At 43.7% G+C, this 26,117-nt stretch overlaps 1 protein-coding gene across 5 annotated transcripts; it reads left to right on the top strand.

Annotated features, from left to right (window-relative positions):
• Window positions 1-5,952: 5,952 nt before the first annotated feature.
• AKTIP (AKT interacting protein) lies at window positions 5,953-22,175 on the top strand. 5 transcript variants are annotated; one of them, XM_080364740.1, is made up of 10 exons: window positions 5,953-6,079; window positions 12,030-12,145; window positions 13,439-13,644; window positions 15,631-15,695; window positions 15,789-15,889; window positions 17,188-17,276; window positions 17,355-17,453; window positions 17,671-17,778; window positions 18,459-18,519; window positions 21,252-22,175. In XM_080364740.1, exons 2-10 carry the CDS (start codon window positions 12,104-12,106, stop codon window positions 21,360-21,362), a joined length of 882 nt encoding a protein of 293 aa, XP_080220866.1. In that variant the 5' UTR covers window positions 5,953-6,079; window positions 12,030-12,103; the 3' UTR covers window positions 21,363-22,175. The 5 variants fall into 5 exon arrangements, with proteins under 5 accessions (XP_080220866.1, XP_080220865.1, XP_080220864.1 ...); XM_080364739.1 differs by lacking the exon at window positions 5,953-6,079 and adding an exon at window positions 6,125-7,529 and having other exon boundaries at window positions 21,255-22,175; XM_080364738.1 differs by lacking the exon at window positions 5,953-6,079 and adding an exon at window positions 6,127-7,529.
• Window positions 22,176-26,117: the final 3,942 nt, after the last annotated feature.

Below are 26,117 nucleotides of genomic sequence, written 5' to 3'. Positions count from 1 at the left end.
TGGCATAGAAGGGCTGCCAAATTTCAGCTAAAAATTAAAAAACTTGTAACAGATGTGGGCAGAGGTATTCTATTGAAGACTTTTCTTGCCATCCTAAGTTCTTATTCATAGATAAAGTGACTCAACTGATATCTTGTTGAAGTTAACAGGAATTTTGTCAATACTTTTAATTGGTCTGTAATGTTCTGAAAGCATTAATTTGTGAGTGGTCAAATTGGTTGTGAATAGTCTGAACTGGGAGGTAGACTGAAGTTTCTTGGTCATGACGCAGTAGAAGCTAACAACAATCTTATTTGACTTTAAATTGCTTCCTACCGAGCAGATATTTGATTTACCATATGCCAGTGTTTGTTTCTCTGAGCCATACCCTGAATCCAGTTGCTTTTCCAAGATAGTTAGCCGTGTGAGTCAGTGTTCTCCTTGCTTCTCTCTTGCTCATTGCAAGGAATCCACTTGCAATGGAAGCAAAATGTTACTCTATTCCTGCCCCCCCCCCCCCCCCCCCCCATCAGTTCAGCTTGTGTTGGCTAAAAATTTGAGAACAAATCTGAGGCATAACCAGCTCCCCCATGCCTGTTTCCAGTGGAAGAATGATGACTGTACCACACCTACTTCTACCCTAAATGTCAGGATGTGCAGGCTGTGGGAAGACGCTGGGCTGTGAAGTCTTTTACCTCTCTTTGTCTTCAGTCTAGCTTTAGAAGGAGCTAAATGTAGTCATTTTTTTCTTTATATACTGCCTACTATATACTAAATTGTTTAGTTTAAGCCAGAAATATCTGTAAAGAATATAGAACTAAAACAAAACTGGGGAGCGAGAGGGTGTTTCTGAGGTTTCATTCAGTCCTTTACGTTTGCAAACGTAGCCTCTCTGTCCTGAGTTATAAACTCCGTAGCGTTGGCTGTATTTTTTATATGGAGGGAAGAGAAACGATTTTTCTGACAAACTTGTCCTTTATTGGAATACTGAGGTCACCAACCTCACATGTTAGACTGCACGACAGGGCAGGTAGCAATCAAGATTGGCTCACTGAGGGGTTGGATGAGCCCTAAAGAAGACGCGATGTTATGGTATGAATTGGAAGCGTGGGACAGAAGGTGCTGCTAAGTGGCATGCCGTTTATTTAAGCACATTTCTTTCTGCCTGGGAGTTTACTAGATGACATGTTTGTATCCTGCTTTTTTCTTTCTGCCTTTGAAGCAGGGAGCCCAGTACTGTTTCATATGGTTGAGATGTGTTTGGTTGTTTTAGCTGAGAGGAGATAGTGTGTGTCATCTTTTAAAGTCTCGTATTTGAGCTGTGAGGTTTAACTGGTCTGTTGTGATACTTTTTTTTTACAAAGAGAGGACGATCTGCATCATTTCTCTAAGTATCAGATCTTGCTTATCCTTACCGCTGTGTTCTGGACTAAAGAGCCCTAAATCATCTCTGTTTGGAACTGTGTTAGTTGAGCTAGGCAGACACAATCTTTGGTAGCTTTTCATAGCTGTTTCCCATTGAATACGATACCCTCCTTTGCATATTCACCTTCTCTCTCCAGTCTTTACTCTTCATACTCAGTTCTTTGATCAATCACACACTAAGTTTTTTAAATATGCAGCTTTTTAAAATTACCAACCACTTACATACCTGCTTAATATGTCACTTTACCAGGAAAGTAATAAGAAGATGAAAGGAGGAAAGTGACTTTTGTGTAGAAATCTGGCTCAAGGTGTGAGTGGAGAAAAAAAATAATAGTCCTATTTCATTATGTCTTATCATCTTTGAAATTATGTAGGTATTTTTCAGTCAACAAATTAATTTTCAGATGGAAAATTACGGTATGAATTGGGTTTGGTCTGCCTTTCACTCATCATATCATACCATTACAGCAAAAACTGGAGTTCATAATGATATTGTGGAAACTGCTGATCAAAGGTTGTTTACACGGACTGTGTTCACTGATTTGCAAAGGTGTCTCATACAGATGCACTTTGATGACTATTCTCTGCAAAACTGTTTTTTCAGAAAGATCCTTTATACTGATTGCTCTGTAAACTTAGCTATTCTTGAGAGTGTGAGATTACATACACGTTTGTTTGAAAGTATGTTTACATGATTATGATTCAAAATGTTTCATGAAAGGAAGGTATCGGGAAAAAAATTAAAACAAAATGTGATTTATAAGGAAATAGCAATTACAGCTGTAAGTCTAATTAACCCATTATGAAAATCATCAAAAAAATGGCTGTAAAAATCTAAATGAATTTGAATTCATCAGTAGACATATGTAAGTAAGAATTAAATATAGGCTTTTATCCTGAAAACGTCGAACTAGAAGTAAGTTGTATGGATTTGTACTTTTTAGATTAATTTTACATGTTAGCATTTACAAGGCAGAGGATTCATATGATTTTGATACCCATGGAACATATTTTCAAAATGTATGACAAACAAATTAAGCACCTCTCAACCACTCTTCTGGGATATTTTACCCTATAAGCAAGTATTCTCGCTGAGCAAGAAAGCAGTGCAATTGGGATCTGAGGCTACTTCTATGGAATTTATTCTGACAGTATAAGCCTCTAGTCAGATTCAAGAATCCAACTTGAAAAAAGAAAATAATTGATGAAGTAGTCCTTCCTATCCTCAAAATGGGGAATTACTTCCAAGATCATGCTGTGCAGAATCAAAATGCATCTCAGAACTGTAATTCTCACCATTCAAGTAAGAGCTACTAGGTAAGCAAATAAAAAAGGAATTTTAAAAGTACTGTAAGTCAGTTTTAGAAGTTTCATCGTTCTGAATTCTGCACATTGGGACTCACAATATGTAAGGCTTCTAGCTCATAAATTAAGGAATCCGAAATACATTCGGATTTAAATGTTTAATGTACTTTTTCCACAATGTGAGACATATTGACAGGAGTGTAGTTTAAACAGCTTCTGCTACTCAAGAACCATTAATACTGCCAGTCCCCCAATTTGTTAAATACATCAACATCCATGCAAATATAAAAATGTACAAAAGAATATTATATACATGTGTGTTCTTTTTTATATGAAGTTGGGTCTAGGTAGATAGGAGGCTTCCTATGGGGAAAATTTAAATTTATTATTTCTGCCCCTCTGTTGTTACAGGGTGTTTGCTGCTGACTGTGCAGAGACCAACAGTAGATCCTGCGATTCTGTTCTCAGAACTAAATAACAAAATTGGTGAGCAGTTAATGCTGTTTGATCTTATTTCTTCTTCAGGGAAAACAAATATGCAGTCAAAAGTATTTTTATGTTAGTGCATCTATAGCTACATCCATTCTAGCAATTTCATTGTAATAAAAGCATTAGGAAAAATAAGTACAACATCTTTAACTGACAGTACTATAAGAAAAAGTTTCCAGCTTATGCTTGGTTTTAAGAAACCAGAGAAATATCACACAGTCCAAGTGTAAGCTAGAAGGGAGTCTTCTATTTGATTTGCTGTTTGTTTCCAATCTTGTTCCTAAAAAAAACCCCGAGTTAGAATTAATCTTTACTCATTTTGAGCTTTTTTTTTTCTTTACGCTTTGTTAACAGGCTTGGTTTGTGCTACGGTAAATCTGAGTGAAAGTGAGAAAAACGGGACTTACTTTCAAACCCAAATGGACCCGTGTGCCAAAGCAGCTGGGGAGACCAAAACTAGTGTTTTGGGTGACAAGTTATACAGAGGCCTTCCCACATCCAATACTTTTCTGACTTATACCTGGCATTACCTAGCGAGAAGGGCCGGGGATGTTCAATGGCTCTAGCCTTACCAGAAAATACCAGTTCCAAACAGTTTACTCAGATATTGTTTATGCTACTGCCCTTCAGAACGATGAAGGAACTGTGATGTGCTCTGTTCCTCTTTATGGACAACTTCTGTTGCTGTGCACTGTGAAATGACCTCCTTCCGTTCACTGCTTGAGAGATGTATTTAAATGAAAACACCATTTTTAAATATTCTTGTATGTTTATCATTATACTTTAGGGAGCTGACAATTTCTCTGTCTTGGTTTACTGAAAGGAGGCACCCTGTTATCAGGGTATGTGTGCAGAGACCAGCATGGAGAAATTCAAAATAATGCCTGCATCAGAATACACTGTTTCCACAAAGGTAAAAAAAAAGAAAAAAAATATTAAATTGATGGCTGCTTTTATTTTTTATTTTAACGTAGATTGTTCTCTAAAGTGTTGATAGTGTGTTCTTCTAGTATACAAATCACAAAGGAATTGCACTTGAAAGTACAAAAAAGACGCTCAGGGGTTGGGGGTTGTAACCACGTTTGCAACCCTGCGTTTTCGCTTTGAAAGACAGCACACACCATCTCTCTCCACCTTTGCGTTTGTGCAGAGCAAAATGCCCCGTTGCTCTCGGTAGTTCCGAGGCACGGTCACGTCGGGGCAGGGACACCGGGCGCTTTTCCCCGCGCCCTTTGGCGCCCCGCGGTGCTCCCGGCGTGCGGAGCGCAGCTGCGGAGCGCCACCTCGCGGTGCCCGCCGGGACCTCCCCCGGCTGGGAGAGACCTTGTCACTTCCACCTCCCTCGTCCAGGGCCACTTCCCCAAGCTGCCGCCACCGCAAGGTGACATTCTGACTAAATTACATGTTATTAAATGTAAATTAAATGACAGTTACATGTGATACTGAATATACCCGAAACGATGTGGCCATCGCGCTCTTCCTTCTCCCGCAAAGGTGCAGGTAGGTGCTGGGCGGTTTCAGGTTTTGGCTTATGATTATACATGGGTTTGGGGTATGAACGCACATATTACGGAAAATCATGGCCAATAGTTTTTTTCCTATGCTAGCCTAAAAACGTTGTTTGAAATGAAACTCATTATGGTATTTAGACTTCTCGATAAAATGGGTACAAAATATGTAAAGGTAGGGGAGAAAAAAGTATCTAAAAATTATTTAGACTCATATTAATCATACTGTGTTTTCTACAAGTAACCAAGCCATAGGGAAAGAAATCTTTCAGAAGGTAAGCGATATCCAAAAAGCATTCTAGACAGGTTATCCTCTGATACCGGTCAAAATACAAAGGTTTTGTGGAGTTCATTCAGACCTGGTATGACTAAGAAGGGGATATAGTCTACCATATGATTTTTTGAGACGTCTATGTTTTAGTTCAGCTGGCAGGTCAATTTTTTGCATTCCTTTTCAAAGTCATTATATTTAGACCTAGCTATTCTGGTATTTTCGATTTACCAGTGTGTAAACTATATATTCATCTAACTTTCCCAATGTGTAAAGCTCACCTGCAGACATCTATTTGGGTGGTCTTAGGGTTTCAGAAGCAAAAGAGGGAGTAAGTTTTATTACACTACAAGCTGTACGATCAGTACTGCTCAGCGAGGCTTATGCATATGTCCAAGGATTTACCACCACATTTTACTGAAGGCCATGCTATCACGTTTCCTCGCATGATCACAGGACAAAATGATGCAACAAATCCAAGGGCCTAAGCCAGAGTGCTCTGATATTTTAGGAAAACATTTAGCATCATTTGAGCACAGAGACACTATTTTAAGTGATGACTTGCCATCCAGATTGCGAACAAATACTGTTTCTGGATTCACATAAACGCTGGTGGTATAGATCTGTACAATAATTACGGGTGTTTCTAGTAAAAAATAATAGAAAACTGTTTTCCTTATCAGTGGTTCAGAAAAAAAGCATTTAATAATACGTATTAGGCAGAAATTTGCTTCTTTCTTGCCAAAGTATTATTTCTGTAGTTGGCAAAGCAGGAAACTAAAGCAGAGTGCGATTTGGAGGATTGCCAGTGCTAGGCTCAAAAGCTTGATAAAGTATTCCTCTCAACCCTTGGTGGTATCAGAGTCAAAATATTATTCACACTATGATTGTGACATAGTTTTGCAACATCCTGAACATGTATATTCAAGTAACACTAAGACTTTGTTCAAGCCACAGAATTTTGCGGTAGGAGATCTCTGATATCTGCATAACACGTAAATGAGCATTTAATGATCATCTTGCCTGCCTTAGCAGGATCAGGACCTAATACAGCCAAGACACTTTGAAGGAACAGTTTCGTCTGAAAAGCCCGCTGATGAAGGTAACCATGTAAAAAAGATTTCTGGAAACGCAACCTTCAAAGGAGAGATGGTGGGAAAAGATTTAGAGCAGAAAAAAAGAAAATACATAGAGCAGGAAAGAAATTCAGAAAGAAAAGGAGGTAACAGGTGATCGCTACGGCATGTAGTGGGAGAAGGTAGATCGTTTCGGATATGAACCCAAGTGGAAGTTGCACAGCACTTCAGAGGTGCGGGCAAGGAGCTTGCATTTGAGACACTGAAGAACAGGAAATTGCAAAAGGGTTTTAGGAACTGAGACAGTGGTTTGGCCAGAATAATAACGTTATTAACTGACCGGAGATTTTAAAGTGGCACTGTGAGGAGAGGAAGATAGCAGCAGGTTGCGGTAATTGAGACAATGGAATAACCTCAGCATGGGATTTTTGGTCACAGTTTAGGAACAAAAAAAGAAATCTGCCCTGTATTAATTGATTTTTAATTTTCTCTTAATTTTTTATACTTGAGATAGCATGGATTTTGTTGCCATTTTCCCAGTCTTGACAAATTGCTTCAGTTTTGGTTATAGCATTTTTGCAATTCTACTGCGCTCAGCAGTAGTCTAATTACAAACAGAAACGCCTCAATTTTGTTCTTATTTTATGTCTTCTCTTCAGCAGCTAAACTTTGTATGTGTATGTCCGTGTCTGTGTAGTTAACACTGTGTGTCTGTACACCTCTCAGTATCGGAAGCTGATCTGTAGTATTAAATTAAAGGAGGGAAAAATCCAGCTGAACTGTCGGGTGCCATGCCGGTTTTAGAAGCCTGCTGACATCGTGGCGAAGGTCTGTGGCTGAGGGAGGCGGCGCGGGTGCGAGGCGGCAGCGCCCGTGTTATGTGAGGGGGCGCCGCCCGGCAGCTCCTTCAGCGGCCCCGGCAGCTCCCTCAGCGGCTCCCGCTGCCCTGCGGCTCACGGGCCCCGCCGCGCCCGGCTCGCCGCCTTTTCTCCGCACTCGTAACTCCGGCGGCGGCGACCCCGCCCCGGCCGCGACCCGAGAGGCGCCGTCCGGCAGCGACCGAGCCCGCCTCAGCCCGCGCCCCCAGGCAGCTGCGGACCGGCCGCAGGCTAATGGCCGCCCCGGCCCGAAGCCAATGGCGCGTCTCCCCGCTCCCGCCGCAGGCCAATGGGAGACGCTGGTTTCTCTAAGCTCCGGCCCCGGCGCTCTCCTCCCGCTGAGAGAGTGGCAGGTGCGTCACCGCCGGCCCGCCCGCCCCAGACGGACAGGCACCCGGGCCACTCCGCAGCCGCAGGGCGGCGCTCTCGGCGGCCGCACGCCCCGCGCCCTGACAGGAGAGGCGCCGGCCTTCTTGCGCCGCAGAAAGGACTGTGGCTGTGATTGGCTGGATTTCTCCCCGCGCCCCGCCCCGCGGGGCCTTCCCGGAAGAACCGGGCGGTGATTGGCTGAGGGGAAGGCGGGTCCGGATGTGCGATGGTGAGGGGCGGGCTTTAAATGGGGCAGTGGCGGGGGTAGAGGGGAGCGGCGGCGGGGCCTGGGCCGCGCGTGCAGCGGAGCGGCGGGAGCCTCGGCGCGGGTGAGCGAGCGGCAGCGCGGGGACCGGCCCGCCCCTCCCGGGCGCGGCGGTGGTGGCGGGGAGCCGGTGCCCGCCGGCGCGGGAGGGCAGCGTACAGCTCCGGCCGCGGGTCGTTGGTGCGCCCCGCGGGGCCGTCACCTGTCGCCGTGAGGAGCCGGGTGGCGCCCGCTCGTTCGCCCCGTGAGGGGCTGCCACCGCCGCGCTGGGTGTCCGCCGGTCCGGGCGGCCCGTTCCCCCGGAGGGGCACCGGTGCTGTGTGAGGCACCCCCGGCCCTTCCCGCCGGGGCCCGGCAGCGGGGCCGGGCCTCCCTCCCCGCCCTGGTGAGTGGCGTCGCTGTGCGGGGCCAGGCGCAGCCCGGGCCTCGGTCGGGAGTCCCGCCGCGAGCGGGCAGAGACTTGGCCCGGCTCGGGCCTTCGCAGGTGTTTCTATTTATTTTTATTTTTTCTTTCTCCTGTGACCCACCGGGCCCCCAGCTGACAGTCCCCTCCGGGTGCCCAGCTGCCCGCTGGAGCTTGGCAGGTGCCTTTCGGGCTGTCAGCCCGTGTATAGGGGCTGGTGCCGATCTCGTTGAGAGGCGCGTTAGAAGATGAAGCCATAGCAGCAGGTGTTGGCCTGAAAGGTGTAATCCACCTGCGGAGGAAGGGTTGGCGAACAGGCCCAACTGGTCAGCATGCCTGTTCCTTCAGCGACTCCCCTGTTGGCCAGCGGGTTAAGGGGTGGGCTAGCCAAGTCCTTGGGCCCTAAGAAGATCGGGGGTAGGTGTGCTGAGGGGAAATAAGTTCTGGCGTAAACTGGCAGTTACAGTTGCTGGACAACCATGCAGTAGTGTTGTAATCAACACGTATTGTTCTCTAGTGCTCTGCCTAGTCAGCTCTGTTTATTCTCAGGTGTACGGGTGGTTCCCTTTCCTTCTAGGTAGGGAATAAAATGCATCAAAACACATGCATAGAAATATACTTCTATTATAGATTTGTCCATATGTGTTTCTTTTTCTTGAGGAATTGTTTGTTTCCAGAAAATACTTAGAGTACTCCGTTCCAGGCAGATAGAGTTTTTGTTGAATTGACTTAGTGTTGTATTTAATCTGATGACAGTGGAAAAATATGACACATGATATGGCGGTAGGTACAAATCATAGAATTAACCTTTAGTGAGAATAACTACTGTAGAGAAAAAAAAAAGGTGCAGAACCCAAGTACTTAAAATTTTGGTTTTCATCAGTGGTAAGCTTGGTTTTTGACATGTCAGAGTGGTGATGAAGCGCTGCATGAGTTTACACTTGCTGTGACTGCCCTCATAGATTGTGTACCTCAGTGCTGGTGAACATCAACAGGGGCCGTGCCTGGCAGCAGGGGGCTTTATTGGCCCAGGTGCGATAGGACCTTAGTAACGCAGTTCTGTGTAGAAGTTGGAAGGCTGTTCCACGAAGCAGCGTTTGAAATAATGTTTCTTCACAAGTTTGTGTTGTGCCTTTTTTTAGTTGCAGCAGAGAAAAAGATGTCTATAAAAAGCCCATGGGAGGATGACTGGTTAGGAGGGTTGTTGTTACTTTCTATTCTTGAGCTAGTGGAAATTAGTAGAGTATTACTGAGCGGTACTGTTAAGCCTTTTCTTAGATGAGGCACTGTGAATGATGACTGTAAAGGGAGACAGGGTGATGATTTTTAATGCATTTATTCCCTTTTCCTAAAATGAGGAGAGTGTATAGGCGTTTTTGGGAAGGCTGATGGTTTTGATAGTTACAGTACCGTAAGATGCTGTAATGGTAAAATGCTCTAGCCCCGTGTAAGACTGAATGACTAGGCTGCCTAGAAATTGCACATAATGACATTGGGACTTCGCTCTTTGTCTGCTGCAGACCTTTGACATAGAGAGAGCTAGGATAAACAAACTAACTTAAATGTGCTGTTAGTAGATTTTTTTTCCTCATTATTCTCCTGATCAGTGTGGGGTAGTAAATTGTGAGGTGAAGCCACTAGAGAACATGAACAGTTGCAGGTAAGTTTCCTGTACTGATGCCATTCTCCAGTTCCACATAGTGTAGCTGGAAGGAGTGAGTGTGACTAGAAATAAACAAACTCCAAAAAGTCTTGAAAGGCTTTTTAAATGACCCTTCTCTGGGAAGCTGGTACTCTAAGGTTATTAGTTCTTAATCGTAAATGGTGTTTTAACAGGTAAATGAGACTGGAGACAGTTTAACAATAAGTTTAGGACAACATCATGCATGACTTTTTACTAGCAAGCAACTGGATAAAAGATCTCTGTATGGGATAGTCTCTGGGAGTTTTTTTGTAGTTTAGCGAGAGCTAAAGTAGTGTTTGATATGGAGATATAAACTGCTCTTAATAGCCTGTAAATTGGCATCTCCCGTAGTGAAAAGCTTTTCAACAAAGCTGGAAGTCTGCTGAGGTGCATACTTTCTGAAAGGTGGAGTCAGTGACTGAACTCCTCTAGCACCAATTATCAAGCTTCTAGATCAGTTCCTTGTTTTACTGGTAATAGGTTAGGCTGTTTTTTATGTACATGCATCATTCTTTGTACTGCCTAACTCCTGTATTTCATATCTCTGCTTCAGGAATAATGCAGTTTATATTACCTAGTCTTAAAAAGCCACTAGGCTAAAATAAACAAAGAAAAAAAAAATCCAAACCCATAATCGCTCTAGATTCCAGCTAATTGTCTTCCAGCCTGTACCTCAGCTTCCAGCACTTTTCTGTCTTGTCGAAGCCTTAGCACTCAGGTGCTCTCTTTGTGCGTCAGTTCCTCCACCCTCTGGTTACACTGAAGTTTCCCAAGAAAATATCTTGTACCTTCTTAGCCCAGCGTCTTGCTCTCTTATTTAGTCTGGCTGGATTTCATGGAAGAGAAAAGGCCGTTGGCATAGCCCTGTGGCCTGGCTCAGCTTTCCACATAGGGGATGGGGAAAATTGAAAACATTTTCTTCCTGCTATCATAGGGCATGCCTCAGTGCAGTAGCCATCTCTTGACTTTGTTTTCAGTGGCTTGGCATGATGAGAGACTCTCTCTGGCTGTCTGAAGAGAAAAAGTATCTGAAGGAATCATGTGGAATGTTTGAGATGATTTTAGGGTGGGGTAATTTAATTTTCGTCACTTTTCTGAATGAGGCTTGCATTTTTTGAATGCTTGGCTGCTATATAGTCTAGAAGGATACCTACAATTTGCTATCAGTCATCCTTTTAAAAAATTATTATTGCTAGACTTGCTTTGGATAAATTGTCTGGCTTATTTATTTATTTTTTAACAGGATTGACTTACTTTCCTTTCAGAAAGATTTTTGATCTCAATGTCACCATGTTTTCTAAACTAATCACAGCAATGGGTGAACAGGTAGTGCCGTTTACTGCAGAAAAGCTTAGTGTTGACCACAATAGCCTGTGCTGTTCTCTCTCTTATCCTGTGAATTGCCTTCATCAATGTTGTACAACCTCCTGTTAAAGAAGTTGAATGAAGTGGATTGTCTCAAAACCTTAGTTAATGTAGCCAGAAATGGGGGGTGGGGAGTGGCCCTTAGGGAGGGGAAGGGAAACTAAGAGAACCGGAGAAGAAAGAGTGGAGGAAATGGGCTATGCCAGACAAGAGGTGCTGTAGTCGAGAGTTCTTGCACAAACAATAGCAAGACTTTTGGGGGGGGAAGAGTAAACCAAGGATGTATTCAGTAGGTGACACACTGAAACTCCAAATACTGCTGAAGTCCTTGTTATTGAACTGCTGATCGGAAGAGCTCTAAGCCGTAGTGCCTGTAGTGAAACCATTAAATAAGCTCCAGAGAAGCTTCTGTGTTCTGCGGCTTTGTCTATTCCTGGTGGTGTTCCAATGCAGATGAAAACAAAATGACACATCCGTGATGCAAACTCAATGGGAGGATCATCTCTTTCACCGGGAATGACAGGGTTTTTTTTCAAACCGGAGCACTTCAGAACTTTCAGAGTCAGCAGCATATGCGAGGGGCAGCACTTAACTGTGCTCCAGGAGTCAGACACTGTGGTACTGTCTGGTGCTGGACTGAGAAGGTGAAGTGATAACTTCATATTTCTCTGTGTAGAGGATCTTCCCTGAGTGTGGTGAGCCAACAGATGGTTTTGGTTTTTTCCAGTTAGCAAGACAAAACATGGAATGCAGAATGTAGAGTCTCTTTCTAGCAGAAAGAAGGCAGGGATTCATGTGCAAAAATGGTTTCATAGACCACTGTAATATTGTCCTGGAGTCTAATACATAATACAGCTTTGGCAATTTTAACTGTTGACAGTTTTAACTACAATAAATTTTCTTCTGAAGTGACAGAAATGTCAGCCTGGTTGCAGAACTGGATCTGAATCCTATTTATATATTTAGTCCTGTTTATCTGTTATAAATGCCTATGTATTGTGTCTATTTTTAGGGTGTAAAACAGAGAGACCCGAGGACTCTCTGAAGACACTGAGAAGTTGCAGGCCTTTGTTTGGAATACACGTTATGAACCCTTTCTGGAGCATGTCTACGAGTTCTGTGCGCAAGGTATTTAATGAATGGATGCCATAAGGTGTTAACGTGCTTTGAGGGGTGGTAGCCATTCTGGGAAAGACCATCAGATGATCTATAAATGAAGTTGGAGTGTGCCGTTTATCCCAAGCACTGTGAATCATCTTCAATAAAAGTGTAAGCTAGCTTTGAGCTGCGTTACCTGCAATGTACCTGTGGATGGAGTCTACTCTGGAATTTGTTGATTTTTTTTTTTTTTTTTTTTTCTTATCTGAAGTAGGAAAAATGAAACCAAATGGTTGCAATGCTTGTTTCTTAGGTCATTTGTTTACTGTTGTGTAGAGCTCAGCCAGGTACTGCGTGTGGAGGGAGTGTTGACAAAACTGTGCCTCCGTAATGCTATTGCTTCTGTAGATTGTAGCAGTGATAAAAGCGTCATAGTTCTAGGGTTAATCACTTCCTAGGTATTCGGTGCTAGGGCCAGTTAGATAACTTCGATGATGCTTGTGACACAGGTAGTATTTTCTAGTCCATGTCTCGAGTGCTTCAAAACACTGTAGCTTAAATTATGCCTCTAGACGCCACAGCTAGCCTAATCGCAAGTCTGCAGCCTGCAGGTTTGTCCTGGCAACCTATAGAATGTACATGGTACGGTGTTTGCTAGCAGTGACCAATTAAGTCAAAAAGTTTTCTGGGTTTTTCTTTTCTTTTTTGATAGAAGACGACATAAGCATAAAAATGTTCCTGGAGCAAAACTATTTAAACTTGGTATCACTGTCAAATGGTGATTCTCTCGCGGTGGGAGTGGGCTGTATGATCAGTTCCAAGTGGGATGCTGGTGTCTTAAGCACAGGCAGGAAGTGCGATAACGTGAAATTTTCTGTAGGAAGTTCTTATTTCATCTCGGCTTTACTGTGCTACTTTTAAGGACTCTTTGAAGTCTAGAACACGAGGATCCTTGTCAGTAGAAATGATTTATCTTGATGCACTGTGTGCTAGAAATAGATTGACTTCTAAGCTGATGTTACATGCTATCTGGTTCCAGTTTCTAAATAAATGTAAGCCTCCTTAAGTATTTGTCCTAATCTGCAGATTTCCTATCCAGCATTGATTACTTTTGTACTTGTAGGCTAGGTTTGACTGAATAAAAGTCTGTTTAAAAACAAAATCCAGAGACACCCCCGCAGCAATAGAACACTGAAACACAAGATACGTTGGCCAAGCTTGTAATGAGCAAAGTTGGGTTTAAACCTGTGTTAAAATATGTTCATATCTTAAATGCTTATGAGATGCGGTCTGTAATTTCATGGTTCTCTTTTAATCTAACAGAGACCTGATGCTGAAGAGAAAACTTTGAGTGGAGAGCTGCGAACCAGTCCTCTACGAGCCTCTGCAAAGAAACAGTTGCCTTCTATTCCAAAGAATGCTGTGCCAATAACCAAGCCTGCTTCACCTGCCACGTCATCCCAGTCGACAAATGGAACACATGCTTCTTATGGGCCTTTTTATTTGGAGTATTCCCTCCTTGCAGAATTGTAGGTTTTCACTTTTTTCCTCTTTCTTTTTAGGTCACTGGGCTTACGCTTCAGTGGAGAAAAAACTAATTCTTGTGTGGTGTCTCTCCATAGTCCTTGGAGTAAAACTGAAGTTCCGCAAAAGTCTTCTGGAGCAGCAGTCTCAATCTCTTGAGGTAGAAGGAGAGAGGAAAAGAGATGAGATTTTCAGGAGTGCGTTTAGATGTGGTTTTCTTAGTCACTGTATTGCTCAGCCTTGAAGTGAACACATTTTGGGTTTAGGCATCCTGACCAGGTATCCTAATAGCTTTTTGGTCAGAAATACCAAATTTTTGAAACAAATATTTAAAATAGTAGCGAGCAGATGTCTGGTGGGATGATGGTTATGAATATATGGTACTGTCTTAATGGAGTTAGGATGTGGGAGCTTCCTTTGGTTGTTACATGGAACACTTGAACATCGCCTGATACAGCTTAAGCGGATATTAGAAAGACTATATTCTTTCCTGTCTACCAGTGATATTTTACATGAAACTTATGAGGGAGGAGCTAGTGTGATTTTAAATGGCTTTCTTTGGATCAGTTGCATTTGATCCAATCTAGTGGTTTGTAGAGTGCTGTGGGAGCATACAGATCTCTGTCTGCAAAACTTTCTAGTTATATAAAGTTACATAAACTGTTTTGTGCTACAAAGCTGAAGGGACTTCCTCTGTAATAGACATGCTGGATTCTCAAGTATGTAGTGCTTTTTGGAATGAAATCCCTGGAGTCCTTATGCAACACTCTGTTTTTGCGTTTAACCATTCAGCTGAAAGTGAGAACTCTCAAAACAATAATTTATTTTTTTTCAGGGAACTGACACAGACTTCTTAGTCCAAGAAAGATGTTTTTCTTCTGTAGCATGCGAAAATATGTTGTTACCCTAATGTAAACTCCTCTAGTTTAACAGATTCATTATTAGAAAATAGTAATGAATATTATGGCAATTGTAAGTAGAGAACTGTGTTAATACTTTGCTTGAAGATTATTGTGTATTTGCGCAGGCATGTGGAATTCAATGTAATGGACCTGTATGCCAAGTAACTGGAAAACCTACAAAGTGAATAATTTTGTCTATCGCTTATAGTGTTCAATAGTGTCTGCATACCATACAGCTACAGCTGGTTAAACTTACTAGGAACTTCTTGTGCTCATTGGTTTGAAAAATGGGGAAAATAGCACATTTTGCCCCAGTAGCACTGTTAATTATCAGTGGACTTACCTAAAAGGCAAAGGGCGAGGTAGAAACTGTTTTCATAGTGCACCAGTCACTGATGGCTGGAGGTTGTGACTGCATTATCAGTGCAAGAAGTGAAATGGCAAATAAGTGCAAGTTTGAGAAAATGGCTTGGTCCATCCTGTTAATGAGATGCCTGAGGTTGCTCGATCCAGATCTGTAATATACCTTGCTACTTGACTGTCCTTTTTATTCTCTGTTACTGTGTTTTGTCAGTTGCCAGTGTAATTTGTTTGACCTGCAGCATAATCTCATCTGAAACTGAAAGACTGCTTGTTTAAAATTGAAGTTAAAGTTTGGTCACGTTCCAGAATTAACTACAACTGACTGCAGATCCGCTTTCAAAATTAGTTACATTTCTTTTTTCCTTCTTTACTTTGAAACTGAGGATTCAGTAGAAAAGTGGAAATTTTGATACTGACATGAACTAAATGGGTTGACTGGGGAAGAATTTATTTCTACTTCTCTACTTACAGTTTTATCAGGAGAAAAAATGTTTTATGTTAGTAACTCTAAGCGGAGGGGTGGGAATAGCAAGAGTAAAAGAATACGCTTTCGCCGGTTTTCTTCAGTCTCCTTCTGTGAGCAATCTGCCCTTGGCAATTGAGTGTAAGTTCGTGGAAGAAGTCCCCAGTTAAGCTATTGTTAGTAAGTTCTGGGTTTACTGTTGTCAGCTTGCTGTAGGCTTAGTGTTGTTGTGGGGCTATTCTAAATACTGATTTTAATTGCAGTACCTTGGTTGTAAAGCAGAAATTGCCAGGTGTCTACGTGCAGCCATCTTACCGATCGGCGTTAAGTAAGTTTAAACTTTTAAGATTTTTATGTATGTAGATTTTTTTTTTTTTTGGTAAAAAAATCTTTCACTCAAGCAAACTTTTTTCCCTTGCAGTGTGGTTTGGTGTAATATTCATAAGACATGGGCTCTACCAGGATGGTGTGTTTAAGTTTACTGTTTATATTCCTGATAATTACCCAGATGGAGACTGCCCGGTAAGTGGTTATGTGTGTCTTGGGTTTTTCTTTTTTCCTGGTGTTTTAGGTATGACTTTCTGTTAAAGCTGATACACTGACTAGCTTCTCATTTCCTTGAACTAAGTTTATTCAGTTGGCTGCACTCATTTGTGATACCTTATACATATTTCCTAATATCTGTGGAGGAATCCTGTTACTCTGATTACTGAGACTGGTGTAGAGTGAACTTCCTGAGGTTAGATGCATTAGAGTATTAAGTAATCAACCAGTTCTTTACCTCAACTCTTGATCTGCTACTTCCTCAGCAAGGTGGTCAATGCTGAAACACTTGAAGAAGTATCAGAATTCTGAGTAGTGATAGAATGGAACATAAAATCTGGGCACGCCGGCTGTGGTGCTGAAGGATTTTTTGCCTGTTTGTCTTCTAAATTACGTTGAAACAAAGAACTAAAAAACCTTGAGGATAATGTTGGTGAAACAAAGGGAGAAGGAGATAGATGGTGTGGTGTTACTTTCTATCTCTGCTTTCTCTTTTTTCTCTAAGGAAAAGTATCTAGAGTTATTACATCAGTTAAAAAATAAAAATAAAATAATATTGTGCCAATCTGACTCTCCAGAGCAGAGCAGCTGGCTCCCTTGGCCAAATTCCTTTAAGGGGAGGATTGGGAGATGTGTGTGTAACTGCTGTAGCTGAGAACAAGTTGCTATGTCAGGAAGCTGTCTGCGTGGTGTCAAGTTTTGTGTAAAGCTATCATCTTTAAAAGGACAGAACTAGTAAGAAACAGTTTCTTTTGAAGATTAGACTTTAGTACTTCTGGTACAGCCATCATTCTCCTGCTGGAATAGGGCTTTAAAGCCTTCCTGTCTAAACTAAGTTTTCTTTTGGAAGAATGCACGGACACGAGAGGAAGCTAGCTGTACGGAACTGAAGACACTGCGATGTCACTGCGCAGTTTACTTGCAAATGTGTAGGATAAAAAAAGTATTGACTGTAGCTCAAGTATGTAAAAAGCTTTCAGTCACAAATAGCTAAACCAGAAAAACTCCTTTAATCTGATCTTATCTCATATTATTACCTGTGTTGGCACCAGTGCCTGTGCAGTTAGCTGGATTAGTTTCCTGATTTGGTGATAAGCATGTGAGAGAGGACAAGACCCTGCATGTAACATGGGTGTGTTGGGTTACAGTTTCACAGTTGGTATAAATCACTTCAAGTTGCTTTCTTTTCACACAGAAACAATTAGTATTTGGAAGCAACATCTGACTGACCTTCACCCAGTGATTTTAGCATAATAAATTACTTTTTTCTAATGCAGCGCTTGGTTTTTGATCTGCCCGTCTTCCATCCACTAGTAGATCCTTTATCTGGTGAACTGGATGTGAAAAGAGCATTTGCAAAATGGAGGTTAGTGGTAACATATTGATGTATAATTGGAAAGAAGTTTGTTCCATTCCTCATTGCATGTTTTTTTTGTCTTTTTAGGCGAAATCATAATCACATTTGGCAAGTGTTAATGTATGCTCGCAGAGTCTTCTACAAGATTGATACAACTAGTCCTCAGAATCCTGAGGCTGCAGTGCTGTAAGTATCTTCAGTGCATACAGACATGGTCTCTTTAAAGATTTTTGCATAGACTTGCAGAAACAAGAGGTTTATTAAATAGCTTATGAGTTCGTGGTCTCTACCTCAACAGTTGGTTGCACTAGGAACTCAAGTTGAGGCTTTGACAAGCCTATCTGTGCTTCTAGAGCAAACCTGTGCCTCCTTGCAAATGCTTAACGTTGCTTCTCTCTTGCAGGTATGAAAAAGATATTCAACTGTTCAAAAGTAAAGTGGTGGACAGTGTCAAACTATGCAGCAGTCATTTATTTGATCAGCCCAAAATAGAGGATCCCTATGCAATCATGTAAGTCCCATGAGCAAATTCACCATGCCCTAATGGTTCAACAACAGGTTTTGGTATAGTTGTTGGTTTGAAGCCTTTTTCTGCCAAGTTCTGACCTGTTTTTTCATACATGTATAGCAATATTTTGAATACTCCTACCCTCATTTCTGTCTGTTTTGAGTTGAGTGAATCTTAAATATAATCAGATGCTTGTGTTTGCTGGTTTTTTTCACTAAGCAACCAAGACTTAAACTGTCAACTAACCCCCGAACAACAACAACAAAAAAAAGCCCAGAACACCCCACCTCTCTTGGAGGTACCCATGGAGTAAATGCTGCTTTGGGCTTTCCTGAACTCTGTTTGCATTACTGTGGCTTCGGTCATACTTTTTAAATACTTCTGACCTTGACTGCATGGGGGATGGAGCAGTCAGCTCCATGGTGAATATGAGTCATATTTCACATAGCACCTGCTGAATTGCTGGTTCTCATTGCAAACAAGAACTAAAACCTAAATACTTTTTGTTGTAAAGATCCATGACAATGTAAATTTAATTCTTAAGTGTATGTTTTAACACTGAAAACTCAGACCTGTAGTTTACTTGAAATTCAGCAAACTAACCCAAGGGAAACTTCTGCTTTCTACATGATGCTGCAGTTTGCAAAAATACAAAGTGAGAGATAACTCTACTTTCTCCATAGTTTTTCTCCGTGGAATCCAGCTATACATGATGAAGCTAGAGAGAAGATGTTGACTCAGAAGGTATGCACAAGGTCGAGATCCTCACTGTAGGAAGGGTTTATTGCCTGATAAGGGAAAAAAGGTTCTCTGCCTGTTTGTGATGAATGAGTACGAGACAGACCTTATTCTGCCCCTCTTTTGGATCAGCTGGCGTGCTGGAACAGATTCGGTCTCCTAACTAAGCAGTTATGTCACTGTTCTAACTTCAGTGTGTTAAGCAGTTAATCATTTGGCTAGCTTGAAAGCTTTGTCCGTACAATTGTTGGCACACTTGGCAGATGTGTTTTGTTTAGGGATGGAAGGGAAGGAATAAGGGGAGAGAAGAGATTTGCTGACAGTCTTAACAGCTTGTCCTGCACTTGTCATGGCCATTACCGCTTCTGCATAACCTGGCAGCCCCCAGCTTCTTTGTTCTCTTCTGCTGTGAGATCTTTCACAACTGAACCGGAGCACAAGCAGAGTACCTTGCTCACCTCTCCAATGCTACTGATGTCTAATGAAGACGTCGGCTAATTGAAGGGTGCTTAGAGTTACTACTGACACAAAGCACTCTTACTGACACAGCAAGGATGTATTGGTTCGTACAGCTTTCACCTGAGCAACACCTTTGCTGTTGGGGGGTGGTGGTTGTTGTTGGGTTTTTTTTCTTGAAATTATTTCTTTGCCCTTGAGAAGAGCTGTCACACCAATTCTGAGCCTGCACTGAGTGGCATGACAAGCCACTCCACCTGCAGTGCCTAAAGATTCTGAAATTGTGGCTGGTACCTTTGCCTGACATGCAAGGAAATGCCCTCTACGTGGTTTAGTTAGTGACTTGGGCTCCTTGCTCTAGAGCTGTGGTGTGGTTTGATGCTTTTTTTTTATTAATTGTTTGGGGTTTTTTTTTGTTAGTCCAAACCTCAGTCTTCCTTGCTGCAAGCTTTTAACTCATGTTTTTGCATGTCTTCTGGCATGGATGAGATTTTTACATTTATTTTAATAAAATGTGCTGCTCGTAAACTCAGTGTAGCAATGTTCCCAACTGCCAGAGTCAGGGCTAGAGGTGAGGTGGCCTTTTTCCAGCCTTAGAGTGCACAGAAAAACATTTTGATCAGGTTCTTGACGTTCTTACAATAACTTTAAGAAATCCTTTTGACTTCTCCCCCCTTCCTCTTCTCCATTCTCTACCTCCTTCTTACCTTTTAAATCAAAGACCTAAAGAAAAAGAACAGGTTGAGGTGCTTGAAATGAAAGGGGTATGATGTCTTGGAGATTGATAGCAAACAGTGACTTTTCTTTTGTCTTTTTTTCTTTGGAGGTGCATGTTAATTTCTTTAAGTGAATGCTGGTGTCTTCAGGAACTATTGCACGTGTGGTACTTTAGTGCCTGAGTAGTTCGTTGGTAGCAAGAACGGCCCAACTCCTGTGCCTTAGATTTGTTCCAAAATCTCAGTGCAGCTGAGAACTTTCTCTTCCTTCCCCGTAAAAGGAAGTTTCCTAATCCTGTGTCCTGTCTGCCCCTATTGCAGCCCTGGGTCCTTGTTTATTACCTGTGTAATTCCTGTGCCTTGGGAAACGGCTGGGCTATTCTAGAGCTGTAGCCCTGGGAAGGCTGCGAGTGTCCCGGTGCCCTGCTGAGCACTTGGCTTCTGCTAGACGGTCTCCCGTGTGCAGGAGCTACTCTGCCAGGCTCAGGCTTAACTGGTCCCTCTTGTTTGCCGTTTTCTGATGTGGTATGGCAGTTGTGTCAGCATTTTTACACCTTTTACTCAAAACGTGGGGAGGGGCAGAGGAAGTGCAGGTTCAGTTTTCTTGCTGGCTTAGTTTACTTTGTTAGGCAAAGGGCTTGCCGTAGTGTGACAAAGTCTACTCACGTAATTACCGCTTTCGAGAACCTGATGCGTCATTCCAGGTTTGCTGTGCTCGGTGTGGAGGTGCTCGGATGAGCCCATAGCAGCATGGAGGCAGGGCTAGTTCCTGGTATGCAAAAAAACACCTGCAAGCTATTCTGTTTTTGACCTGCTAGAGTATGTATCCAATTGACTCATCTTAAACTACTTTAAACCTACAGATGCTTGAAGTTGCATCTTTCTTCCTCAGCTTGAAGACTTATTTGTCTTCGAAATCTCAGTAGTCTGTCTTGAATGTTTGTTGCATTGTGTTGGGTAGGAATAGTTACTGTTGAAGCATTTAACTGCAATAAATACTCGGAAGAGCCATCCTGGGAAGGCATTTGGAAACTCCATGGTATAGCAGCTGTGTGTGTATATATATATATAGCTGCTGCTTTGCCATGTTAATGTGTGTTCGGAAGCCTTCAGGGCGGTGGAGTGCTCCTCCCCAGGGTGCCCAGCGTCACAAGGTACTATGCAATGGTTCTAACTTCAGGTTAACGACAGAAGTGTTTGGATTTGGGTCGGTGCTGCTCTCTGTAGAACCGAGCAGTTGGGCAAAGAGCAGTGCAGTGGTGCTGGGCCATGGCCTTCAAGCAAGAGGCACTATTCAAAAAGTATCTTTTAATCTTCATGGTATGATAGGGCGGCAGTACAAGGACTAAGTCGGTAAAACTGTCCTGTAACATCAGGGTGTTTCTACAGACACCCCACACATTCCCAGAAATGAAAGCAGCGCTCGCTTGGCTGTTCCCCTCTGAGGAGGGGAAGCGATGCTAGCCTCTTCTATGCTTGTACGTGCCAAAGAGAAAATGGATGGGGTGGGACTTGGGGGGGGGTTGGGGTACCGAATGATTCTGACTGTGACTTTCTTCCACCTAGAAGAAGCCAGACGATCAGCACTGCAAAAGCATGCACGTTTCTGGCCTGTCGTGGGTAAAGCCTGGCTCCGTGCAGCCTTTCAGCAAAGAAGAGAAGACGATGCCTACTTAGCTCTTCCGGACGATGGTGCACAAAACACTTTCTGTGGGCGGAGGGAATGTAATGGAGGGAGAAACAGTGAAGCAGCAGTTTCCTTCTTGACTACGGATTAGTAAAAACAGAATGGTAGCAGTGACTCCAGTAAACCTGTTCAAGGGATTACTGACTCTTAATGTTTTACATATGCATTAGGTTTTAAAGGCTTGCCTGGAGTTTGGAAGTCTCTCGAACACTGCAGTACTTCTACCTGAAGACTGTTTAGGGTGGGTAATTCCTCAGGGCTCTGAAATGCCTGGAGGTTTTGGGTTGGTTTTTAAGCTTTTATTTTTTCCCTCCAGGAATAGCAATTTTTTTAAAAATCTAAAATTACTGGCAGAAATATTAGTATTGGAAATATGATGCCAGAGGTAAGCTGTGTTCATGTAAACTAATATAGCAGAGTTAAACACTATATTTAATGGTTTTAAATACTTTTGGTTTCTATTGTAAATATATTAGGATTTGAAATTGTAAATAGTTGGTCCATTGACTCCATTTAGCACTTTCCAGAGATAAAGGTGGGGATGATGTATGATGTAGTATTGATTTGTAAACAGATATTGTCACTAAAGCGCACATTAGTCTGACAGGGCGAATGCAGAATGTCAGGCTTGTTAGACTTTTATTACATAAACACTAAAAATAAAGCTTTTAACGGTGGTCTCTTGAGCTAATAAAATCTTAGAAGATTTTAGATTCCCTAGGTATCTAGGGGGGGTTACTTAGGATAGCTTGACTAATGTGTGTTAGTAGTGACATCTTAAAATAAAAAGAAACCATGATCTAGCTTTTGTCCCTCTGTTTGTCTATATTGTAGGCATTTAGCAAAGGGTGGAAGCACCTGGCTACACGCGTACTTGCCTGCAAGTGTGTTCAGGGTGTTAGCAGCCAGCAGGACGTTAGGTGCCAAAGAGGCTGGTTAAATAGTGGTGTTCCACTCATGGGAAGATCTTTCAAAATCGTGTGTGAGCTTGGGACAGAATCTGTTGCTTTTCACAAGAGTCTTCCTAATGTCGTAGCCTAGCATGACGCCTTATTCTGCCCTAATAGGATTTTCCTATCAAAACCTGTAATGTTAACCCTTTTACAGCTGGGCTGCTTTTTCTTTAGCTCCTCGTACCTGTAATGTTGGCATTAGTGCAGAGCCTGCTGTTGTCATGGGGTAGTATTTGAAGTGGTGTTTGGGGAGGATGGGGGAGCAGTGTGGTGCATGTCCTGGGTTTTGAGGGTTTTTTTCTCTTTTGTTTCTACCTGACAAGCTAAATCCACTTGTCCCGTAACAATGTTTCCCTCTTCCCTTTGAGAAGAACCTCTTGGCTCTTAAAGAAATACACAAAGACTTCCCAAGGAACATGCTACCATATACTAAATGATTAATTTATTGTACTGTGAAGGATGACTTGAATGGTTTCTGTGCAGCATGTAATATTGTATAAATTACTTTGTTTTAGGTAATGCTGAAATCTTACTGCATGATGTTGCCTTCAGCCTTTTAAAGGTTCTGCCTTTGAGATGCAGTGGTTTCCTGGGGCTGCCTGGGGTGTCCCTAGTACTGCTGGAATGCCTCTGTAGCCAGAAGAAAGCAGAGGGTACGTGGTGAGCGAGGATCCTCTTTAAGGCAGAGATGTGCGTGCATCCAAAGGTGCATTTCTTGGGGCTACTCTTTCCTCTTTTTACCTCCCCTCATCTTACATGGTGTCTGTTACAGGACCTGGGTCCTTGACTAATGCTAAAATGTGCTTTCTAAACCTTAGTGTATCCATTTGTACTTGGTGTAATAAGAGAAATGTAATTTAGAGTGGCTCCTTCCTAAACAAATTTGAGGTTAAAAGTAAGGGCATAAATTACCAAGTGGGTGCTTGTGAACAAGGTATTTGCAACTGAGCTGTTGCCTTCGGCTCTCTGAAAGCTTTTGCTGCCTCTGTGTGCGTGAGGTGTGGGCCTAGGTAAACTGAAGGCTCTGGCACACTCTGGTCATGTGAATTAGTACAGCAGACATAAACATATTTAATGGCTTTAAATGCACTGTGGTGTTTTACTGCAAACTGTGTTGTGTTAAGCGGTGGTTGAGTGCAGATCTTTCCCAAGGACGTTTTGGCCTAGGCTGAGTCAGTCGGTGAGTGACATGTATGTGACTCGGTATGATTTTGTAGGGCAGTTAACTCCAAGTAGGCTCAGTTTGTGCTGTCTTCGATACAAATCTATCTCCTCTAGCTCAGAGTTCAATCCGACTTTGTTGGGAGGCTGAGAAGATGATGTGTTAAGGCAGTGGTGTTTAAAAATGGATGGGGAAATCTAGAGTAAGGCTGCAGCCTTTAGTGGCGCTGACGGTAGCTGCTGATACCTTTTCAGACAACTGCAAAATTGTTACTAGAATAATTCTGTGTGTTTCCACTTGCATCCGTATAGCCACGGCATCCCCAGGGAAGCTCCTCACAACCTGGTGCTTTGATGCATCAGTAACTAGGGTAAAGCCGACAGACTTGGTGTAGGACGTTTTGCTGTCTGAGCCTTGAAACGGTGGCTGCTGTTGGGGGAAGCATTGTAGCAGTGCTACAAACCAGCGCCAGCAAGATAACATCAAACTAAATGTTGCTTTCTTGCTGATGCTGACGGCTTGTTGGAGCAAAATGTTCCACTGCAAACCTCAAAATAAACCTGTGCAAATAATGGATTTGACATTTTTAAATGGCGGTTTCTCTTTTCTCCCATTCCTGCCTCTTTGGAAGGAAGGAGTGGGAAAAGGCTTTGGACTTCCAAGAGCTTTGCTCTTACTCCTAAGTATTTTTTAGAAAAAGATATGTAATATAAACTGTTAAGTCCTGCCTTCAGATCAAAAACTTTGAGGAGAGCGCAAAATTGTGAATTGGCACTTTTGGTTTGTGTATCCTTTCCTACAGTAGGAACATTTTACCTCTGAATTAAAGATGGTTTTTTCTCACATGGTTTTTGCATTCTTTGTCTTGCATGCTAAAGTTAGTTGTTTTGTGAGAACAGGATTTGGATGGCAGGTAGCTGTAACCCTTTGGTAATTTGTACACGTATCAGTATAGAAAAGGAAAAACGTGTGCACGATCGCGGGAGAAGGCAAGCGATTCTCTCTGTTACGTTCTCAGTTCGGTGACAGCGTGCGCAGACAGACTTTCTGTCCTTCCCTCTCTTCCTTAGCCACCATGGGAAAGCCAAAGGAAGCACCAGCCTTCTGGAGCAGCTGCTTAGTGCCGCAGCTGTTCCTGGAGAGCCAATAACGGTGCCAGAGAGCGTGCGCGTGCGCAAGTACGTGCGTGTGTGTGTGGCCGCTCTCCTGTGTGAGCGAAGGCACCAGTAATGGGCACGGAGTGCTTCTCCGCTCCGGTCCTCCTCATTCAGCGGCCTTGGGGAGCTGCTGCCATTGTAAAACAGGGGTTTGAAGCTTAACTTTTCAGTCCTCCAGAGCACAGCGTGCCATTTTTATGCCATGTTGCCAGCCACGGAAGCTGTCTGGCCCACCTCCGTTGGCGGGAGGGGAATCCTGCGGGGCAGGAGGCTGTGAGTGCCTGCTCCGGGGTGCAGCGGTGAGTGTGTGCTGGCAGCGCGTGCGGCGTCTCCTGGGCTGGCGTGGCCACGTGAAGCTCTGCAGCAGCTCCTGGCCTCATCTCCCAGCGCGGGTGCGATGGCTTCCCCCCGGGATCTTTGCTGAAGGGATCGAAGACTGTGTCCAGCCCTTGTGGAAAAGGGTGAGTGGTCTCGCTGCTGATCCCCTCCTTCGAGAGGGAGAGGGGAGGCGGTAGCGGGAGCCGGTTTCTTGCTTGGCCTCCCTCTTGCAGCAGGAGGAAAGGCTGGTAGGTGGGGCAGGGCTGTGGCCGCAGCTGTGGTGTGGGGCTTCAGCCGGCGTCTGCCTCCAGCACTTCTGAGGTGCTGGTAGAAGCAGAGGCCTTGGGCGCGCGCAGCGCGGGGCTGAAGGAACTGCCCCAGGCCCCCCTCGCTCTGGAGCGCGCTTGGCCGCGTTCCGCTCCTCCCTGCTCGCGGCTGGGCCGAGCTGGCGGTGCCACGCGTGGGGAGCGGCCTGTCGCCGGGCCTCGGGCAGGCCAGCCGTGCCCTCGCGCGGCCGAGGTCCCTCCGCTGCTTTTGGGTATCTCGGCAGCTCTTACCGGAGCTGCGCCCTGCCCCTCGTGGCGCCGGGAAGGGTTTGGGCCCCAGGCGGCTCCATCCAGCCTGGCCTTCCCCAGCGCTTGGTGCCGGCGGGCGGGTGTGTGGCACAGCACAGGGCAGCGCTGGCGGCAGCCGTGGCTGCTGCTGTCTTGGGCTTCAATCAAACAGCTTCTGGGAGCTGCTTGACAGCTAGCTTAATATTTGGAAAATGTTTCTTTGGTTGCTCTCTTACCTTGATTCTCATGCAGCTGATTCACTGCTTAAAAAAAAACGATGACGATAATCCTTCATAGTGTTCCTGGGTTTTCTTATTTGCATTTCAGGGAACAGATTTCTGCTAATCCTAAATATGCGTTTGTTCAGTTCCAGTCCATCCTCTGTGTCACGTGCGGCTGGTTGTTAACCTTTCTAACAAACATATGGCCTTAGTCGAGCACGGCCCTGCTGTGGAGCAGCTTGCTTTCAGTGGTCCCTTGCTGCTGGGGAAGTCTCTAGAATGGGGCACAGCACCAAGTGGCTTTAACGCAGTGTTCGACGTGTAAACAGCCATGAGAGAAGCAGCCAGCTGCTCTGTAACCCGGTACAAGGGCGAGGAGG

This window comes from Falco punctatus, assembly GCF_963210335.1.
Source record: "Falco punctatus genome assembly, chromosome: 14".
NCBI lineage: Eukaryota > Metazoa > Chordata > Aves > Falconiformes > Falconidae > Falco > Falco punctatus.
The sequence above is the reverse complement of the archived record's forward strand: the minus strand, read 5'-3'. Positions and strand labels throughout refer to the sequence as shown.